This window comes from Poromitra crassiceps (genome assembly GCF_964638095.1).
Source record: "Poromitra crassiceps genome assembly, chromosome: 5".
NCBI lineage: Eukaryota > Metazoa > Chordata > Actinopteri > Beryciformes > Melamphaidae > Poromitra > Poromitra crassiceps.
In genome coordinates, this window is record NC_139642.1 from 58841170 (window position 1) to 58849667 (window position 8498).

Genomic DNA, 8498 nt, shown 5'->3' on the forward strand with positions numbered 1-8498 from the left:
GTGAATCTCTGACTGAACAGGGCTCTCATTTGTAAAACGGGCGTAGCATTTCAACTTGACCGTGTGTTTACGCCAATTCGATCATTATTGGTTTCTGAACAGACGTCTATGTACCTGCTTTAGAATCCCCAATCCTGTAGTGTAGAGCGGCAGCACCTCCTTTGGTGAGTCAGCCCATTGAGATAGGCTACAGTATATTTGGGGGGGGGGGGGTTCCCCACCGTGTAGTCTCGCGCGTGAGCCGTAGTAACATTTTGTGGGCATTCCCACAGAGACCGACTGTATCTATGTTCACTACAATACTTCCGGATGTCCAAACGAGACATGGGGTAGCAAGCTTAGAATTTCTGCTTTTACCGGGAGTTTTCAAATCATACCGATAGGATTAGCAGTCCAAAAGTTCTTAAAGATTTAACAATAGCTATTTTTTGCCGCGGGCGGGCATATAACTGTACTGCGCAAATTGTGCTCTTTGTCATCTCTCACGAGTTTGACACACGTGATATACGGTTCTTTGTGGGAGTTGAGGTGGAGTATGATAATGTAATTGGATTACTAAACGTGACTTTGCTGGCATGAACCATATTGCGATATACATTGGTATGGAGAATAACCCGTGATTCTTGTGATATTGATTTCAAATCGTATCACCCAGCCCCAGTAAACCTGACTTGAGTGTGAATATTTCAAGTTGGAATTCTACAAACTGTTTTCTAAATGAGAGCGCAGGAAGCTGCCGAAGCTAATGGAAAACTGCTGTGAGAGCTGAGACGGCTGTAACCAACGTTCAGTAACAAACAGGATGGGTTCTTATTGTATCTGCTTTATTTGTTTTTCTTGTCGGAGGCCAGCGTGTCGTGCAGTTTGGAGACACACTTGTCAAAGTGGTCCATGAGCAGTGTGCCGTTCTCATCGAAGAAGGCGGCCACAGACTGAGTGTCCTCTGCCTCCCTCCAGCTCGCAGACGGCCCGTCCGTGAAGGAGACCCTCAGAGAGTACTGGTCATCAAACCTAAAACACAACAACAACAACAAGATCACGTGAGATCAGTTCAGATCTGCTGAGCTGCCGGTCATCAAGAGCCTGGCTCCAGACCGTCGAAGCCACGCCCACTCGACACTAGAGCCAGTACTGCTGACTTGCGTCTACCTGGCTTTAAAACAAACTTAGGTAAGTGCTCTATTAAATTTATCGGGGCTAAAAATTGGAACATGTTGCCCCTCCACTTAAAGTGTACAAGCAGCCAAGGTGTTTTCAAGAAGGTCAAATTGTGGCTTCTTGAACAAGTCCATGTCTAAGCTCTGATGTACAGCTTCTTCTGTGTATTTTGATGTGTATGTTTCTTACCTCTCACTGCATAATTCATACTGTATGAATGTATCTGTTAATTATTTTCATGTTTATATTGTTTTTTTTCTTTTTATATACCGGTATACCCGTTTAAGACCAAGGACCACAATGGAAATAAGTCTTGACTTTATTGTGCTTTATCCTTGATGTTATTCTTTGAGATCCGTGTCTGTACTTTGTTTAGTACATTGTATTTCAATTTGTAACCGTCAAATAAAATAAAATAAAATAAAATCACTCCACAGTTGTGAATTTGGGTCTTCTTGGTCTGGAATCGCCATGTGCAAACCGCCTTTTGAAAATCCATTGACGGGCGCTGATTGGTTAACGTTGTTGTCAGTCATGCACAACAGAAACAGCTGTGGGTCAAATGTGTATTCTAGTCATAGGTTGATGTTGCCGCACAGACCGGTTTATGTGACGGACATGTAACTTCCTGGTCAGACGTAAAGTAAAGAGTAAAGCACGTTGCTGATATTCTGCTCTCCGTCTCGTCATTATGTGATTAGAGGCATACAGATTACACAACGTAACGTAGCTAGCTAATGCTAGCCAGCTTCTCCACATTAAGCAGCCACCTTTGGCCGACTTTGTACTTTGTACGTTTTAACAAACGTCTTATTAGTTACTGCAGTGTACAATAAGACTTACGTTTAAACAACAAGTACAAAGTCGGCCGACTTTAGCTGCTTAACGTGGGGAAGCTGGCTAGCATTAGCTAGCTACGTTAGCTTGTGCGTGTGACTAGCAAGACTGTTGCGGCTGCCCTGTCGATTGGTTAGGGAAGACCGAAGCCCGCCCCCTCATAGAAATGCTCTGAAGTGAGCGCAATCTCAGACGAAGAGGCAATGAGTTTATGAATTGACAATGCAGTTTGAATATCAGGTTAGGTCATCACCTATGCTGAATGCATATAGGTGAAACTGCGATCAACGTATATGTTGTCCGATATGGCTGATATTTTTAAACTTACATAGGCAGCATTTTATGTATATTTGATTCCTTTTTTTAAATACCTAATTAAATAGCGTTATTTGTGTGTGTGTGTGTATATGTATATATATTAGGGATGTTCATTTTGAAAATTTTCCAAAATCGATAATCGGTGAAAATTAACGATCAATTATCGATTATCGATCATATTAATACTTAGAAAATTTTCAATATATATATATTTTTTTTACAAAATGAATGCCTATGGCAGAAAATACGAAAGACAACGTGTTCTCCTCAATGAACTCTTTATTTCAATTAGGGATGTTCATTTTGAAAATTTTCCAAAATCGATAATCGGTTAATATTAACGATCAATTATCGATCATCGATTTTATTAATACTTAGAAAATTTTCAATATTTTCAATTTTTTTTTTTTTTTTTTTTTACAAAATGAATGCCTATGGCAGAAAATACGAAAGACAACGTGTTCTCCTCAATGAACTCTATTTCAATGTGTCTCCTCTCCAACACTGCTGTCCCCGGCGCACGCCGGTGTGAATTTCCCATGTTTAAAACAGTTTTGTTGGCACAAAGGCCCGTGCCCAGCCAGAAAACTAGAGACTATATGAAGCTCCACCTCATGTTAGTCGGCTGTGCAATGGAGTGGGGCGAGGAGGAACGAATTCCACCCAAACCTAGTCCAAAAAAAAAAAAAAAAAAAAAAAAAAAATAATAATTAAAAAATAATAATTAAAAAATCGATCCAAATGCCACAGGATCGATTCCAATCCTTAACGATCGATTATCGATTTTCGATAATTGATGAACATCCCTAATTTCAATGTGTCTCCTCTCCAACACTGCTGTCCCCGGCGCATGCCGGTGTGAATTTCCCATGTTTAAAACAGTTTTGTTGGCACAAAGGCCCGTGCCCAGCCAGAAAACTAGAGACTATATGAAGCTCCACCTCACGTTAGTCGGCTGTGCAATGGAGTGGGGCGAGGAGGAACGAATTCCACCCAAACCTAGTCCAAATTTTTTTTTTTTTTTTTAATAATTAAAAAATCGATCCAAATGCCACAGGATCGATTCCAATCCTTAACGATCAATTATCGATTTTCGATAATTGATGAACATCCCTAATATATATACTGTATATATATATATAACATACATATATTATACACATATATATACACACACATATTTGGTCCATTTGTGTTGTTCTATTTATAGTTAATTATATTATTAAATTCCCAGTGAAGTTTACTGTTTCAGTGCATTGATGTAATTTTGAACAACTAGGCATCTCTCACGCTACGCATGCTCAATTCCTAGGCTTGCCCTGTGTGGGCTTGTTAGCTCGGGCGCTGCACGGCCTCGACTGCTCTATTGGCATATATGACATCAGTGATGTCAGAAGCTGAATCCTGCTCCTATGACATCACTATGACATCATCAGTGATGTCATAAGATGATTTTGCTAGAACAGATTGCCCACTTTCCCCTTTGATACAGTTTATTGTTAGACTGTAAATATCCTACCTCATATCTTTGTCACAAGTGTTTGATATTCGAGTGATCATTGCAAAAAAGTGTTTATATAGAGAGAGTATACAGTATAAAGAATATCGGACGATATATCGATTTTTAAAATCGCTAATATCTTTATCGACCCCCCAAAATCCAGTATTGGTCGGGCCCTAGTGTAGGCAGATAGACAGGTAGCAGAGAGACAGCGGTTTGGTACCGTTTGAGGGAGGAGGAGAGCTGCCAGCTGTGGTCAGGGTCCATGCCGGCTGGGTCCTTCTCGACAGCCACCAAGAAGATGTTCTTCTCTCTGTAGGACGTGTACAGAGTCAAGATGCCCATCATGACGAAGTATGTGCTGTGTGGTTAGGGAAGGGTTAACCTCACTGACCCAAACAACCTTTACATTATATAAATGCAGTCCAATTTAAGACATTTCAATGCCTAAAATTCCAATTATTGGAATTGATCATTTTTAAGGACCTGCAGAAACCGAGGAGGAGAAGGAGGAGGAGGAGGAAAAAGAAGAATCTTTCCGATGCCTGCCATCTTGGTCTAACCGCCCCACCCGAGCACAAAGCTATCTCCCCCACACACACAGAGTGTTGAAGGATATGAGATGACGCAGCAGGCCAGCACGGGCCTGGACTCGGGAAAGGGGTGCAGGGTAGTCCCACACCAGAGCCAGCATGGCAAACAGACAGGACACGGTGCAGATCAAGAGACGACCATCCACCAGCCCGAAGTTCTCCAGATAACCAAACTTCTCCAACAGGACCTGAGAGAGACAAAGATACAAACATAACCAAACTTCAATAACAAGACCCGAGAGAGACAGAGATACAAACATAACCAAACTTCAACAGCTGAGAGAGACTACTGGCAGTAGCTTTAAGCCTTTTGGTTGCCAAAATAAAAATATGATTGCCATTTTTAGTCTCCTTATATTTTGACTAACTAAGATACTATGCAGTCAATAGTAATCCTTGCAGCAAACAGTTGAGCAGTATAAGCAACTCCTCATGTTTCCTTCACTAGAAACACATTCTGCACTCAGGCTAGCTAACGTTAGCTTGTTAGCATATTAGCCACTTGGTAACGTTACGTTAGATGGTTATCCTGCTTATAACATCAGAGTGGGATGCACACCCAATGATGTAAACAATGGTTCTGGAAGTTAGTTGGTTTGATTGAACCTTGAACTATCAAGACTGAAATGGAAAAGCATGGTTATTTCTTCGTTTGGGTCGGGTTGCCAGATACGGCGATGGTTCCAGCACAAAGACTGCTCAAAAACCACCAAAGTGCACACAAAACCGCCCAAGCAAATGCAGGTCTATTGGAAACAATCTGGCAACACGGAGTCTGATGCATGCTCCCTAAAAGCACATGGTTTTTGTTTACATGTTGATGAACGTAAATATTGAGGTAGGGGAAAAAAATTAGTTTTGACCAGGACTTTGGGATGGATATTTATTGGGTGCATATTTTGCTGTTTGCTGCTGTGCCTATTTTTTTTTTTATGTTAAAATGTGGTTGCCACTGGCAACCAAAGGCCAAGGCCAAGAGATTAATTACTTTTCGCAGGCAACCTGGCAGGTTAATGTCGCGCCCTGTTGGGCTTTTTGTATTTAAGGGTGTTACATTATCGGTCAAATGTTATTACAATATCAGTCAGGACATTTTATTACATTATTGGTCAAGTTATTACAATAATGGGTTTGATCACATTTTTGATCAAGTTAAGTGAAAACTTTATTACATTTCCAGGCATTATTACATTTATGGTCAATTCTTACATGAATGGGTGCTACAGGGATTGATAAAGCTAATTTAGCTGTGTCACTAAACCTTAGCTAAGTACCTTCTTAGCAGCGTCGTCCAGAGAGTTTTTCACGGCGGCTCCGTCCCACTTGTCGATCTTCACCGGCTTCTCATCGATCCGCCACTGAAACACAACACACACACACACACACACACACACACACAAACACACACACGTCAGTGACACTGTCACAGATTGACTGTAGGTTCACAGACTAGACACCAATCACGAAAACAGCATTACTCGCTCGAGTTTGAACACTGCAATTCTTCGCTCAAGTTGAAATTTTAACTCGAGGGAATTTGCGGCTGAGGCAAATATTTTGTCAGTCGCACCGCTAAATGTCACCTAATTTGCGTCATTAGCGTCTGTTCGCGTGTTTGTAGGGCTGTACCCGACTAGGGCTGCCGCAACATTGACTTTTTCCATACCGCACAAATTAGCAGAGCCAATCAAACCGTTGGTAAAAAAAAGTTGGGTAATTGTAATTAAATAAAGGTTTTGGATGCATTTATTCATCTAGTATATTCTTTTTATAGGCCATCTTTATTCCAGTGTCATTAATAATAAGAAGTCCCAGTCCCTGTTTCAAACAGCCATGATCTGTTTGGATACCAATAAGGAAAACAACGTGCACAATACATAAAAAAACATCAGTCAACATCGCAGGGTATGTTCTTTAGTCTGGTGGCAGCAGTCTGTGTGACCTTGCCTGCTCTATTGGCATGCGCAGCGCATATTGCTCAACTTCGCATCACTGATGACATCACAATTATCTTATGACATCACTGATCATGTCACAATGCCTATGACATCAGTGATGTCACAAAAATTTAAACCGACAGATAAACATTGCCCATTAAGAGTAGTCCCCCCACATCTCCAGGGACAGGGAGGGACCACTACACCACTGCTTAACTGTCATTGTCATTTACATTACATTATGAACCGTTAACTGTCACATATAACATCTACATTACGGTTTGAAGGAGTTTGGGGATAACGGTGCGTCTCGAGCCTTAACCGTGTCCCGTTTCTATTTCCGTTAGCTTTGTGTTTGTTGATCGATCATCAGCCATGACCAAAAATGGGAGCTGAACATCAGAGCTCTCACCAAGAAGGCACAGCAGAGGATGTAATTCAAATTGCCAAAGGCACTTCTACACATGCATTGTTGAGTCCAATCCTCCTCACCTCCTCCATCACCGTCTGGTACGCTGTTGCCACTCTCAAGGACATTAACAGACCACATCATCCGCTGTGCTGGGAAGGTGATCAGATGCAACCTGCCATCCCTTCAGGACCTGCATGCAGCCAGAACCCTGAAGTGATCTCGTAAGACCATGGCCGACCCCTTCCAACCTGGCAACGAGCTCTTCAAAACATTTCCCCTCGGCAAGAGACTGAGGTCTGTCAAGACCAGAACCTCTTGGCCACAAGAACAGCTTCTTCCCAACTGCCATCAGCCTCACAAACAAGGCCCGTAAGCCCCTTCCACCAAGGTCCCTACCAACACCCCCCACTACCTCCTCCTGAACTCAGCTGAATCGCCCCCACTGACAGGACCACCCCCCCCCCCCCCCCCCCCACACACACACACACACAGAACGTCACTTTGCAGCTGTGCTTCACTCTTCACTTAAAGTATTACAGCTGCTTCTTCTACCTGAACTTTACACCATTAGATTACTCTTGCTAACTACATCGCGCACCGCTTAGACTGTAACTCACATTTAATTTAATGCCCATTTAACTCGGACTGTAAATTCACTGCCTATTTAACACGGACTGTAAATTAATGTAAACTCATACTGTATGCCTCCTCCACTCGTTGGACTGCACTTGCAATGTTGTGATGGTCTTTTTGTTGTTTTCCTATGTCTTTATCTCTGAATATTGACATGACCGCTACGCGTATGTAATCTTGCATACTGTGGCCATAAAAGTGATTGTGATTCTGAACGCTAACGTGCTGAAGCGGGATGGGATTAGCCGGCTAGCGTTAGCTTAGCTAGCTCAGCCTCTCAGTAGAGATGTAGCTAACCGCTACAGCAGCGTGTTGCTGTATCCTGTATGCCATGTATCCTCTGGGCTGACTGTGAGAACAGATTCAGCTTTATTAGCATCATGAACATCAACATTTTCTACAACATGTCCATTTTAATAATGTTTTTTCTTTATCACGAGTGCTGTCTGGTTCCTATTTCACAAATTGTGTTTTCTTCACCTCTTTTTAGTTCTTTGTTCTTTTGGGAGTCTATTTGTAACATCTGGCTGGCCAGGGACTACAGATGTAAACTAGCCGTTTGGCCAATTATGGCATATTTACAGCAATGTTCACAAATATGCACTGTCCACGTGAAATAAACCACGAAATAAAATAAAATACAAATAAATACAAATAAACTCACTTTCTCCAGCAGTCCGTTCTTGTTGCCGTTTCTTGCAGCAGCCATCTTCTCTTCCGGAATGAGAGAGCCCAGAGACGGTCAATACATCGGAGCGAGACACTCCATCTTCCAGTCATTTTCTGTATCTGTGCCACGGAGGTCTCACCACGGCCACGCCCACTTAGGAGACTGGTCGGCCAATGAAGTTTTATACCATTGACAGACAGCCAATCACAAGCACGCCCATTTAGGAGACCGGAAGAGTGGTGTGTCTCTATCTATATTAAAGGTCTCTGGAGAAACCAGACCAGAGACCTGGAACGCTCCGATTGGCTACTGCAGTGTGGAGAAGCCAGAGCAAGAGCTCAACAGACACGTGACTTTTCGTGACTTTTCGTGACTATAACCCCGGAAGTAAGTTCCGCGTCCATTTTCTCCATAGACATTTCGATAAATCCAAATATCC

The 8498-nt window shown here is 42.3% G+C and overlaps 1 protein-coding gene across 1 annotated transcript; it reads right to left on the bottom strand.

Moving 5' to 3' along the window:
* Positions 1 to 439: 439 nt before the first annotated feature.
* On the bottom strand, positions 440 to 8159 carry spcs2 (signal peptidase complex subunit 2). Its single transcript, XM_083636959.1, is given in 6 exon segments — positions 440 to 1011; positions 4038 to 4169; positions 4431 to 4483; positions 4485 to 4595; positions 5682 to 5765; positions 8054 to 8159. Coding segments are annotated over 6 exon segments (612 nt in total). The 5' UTR covers positions 8099 to 8159; the 3' UTR covers positions 440 to 824.
* Between the last annotated feature and the right edge of the window lie 339 nt (positions 8160 to 8498).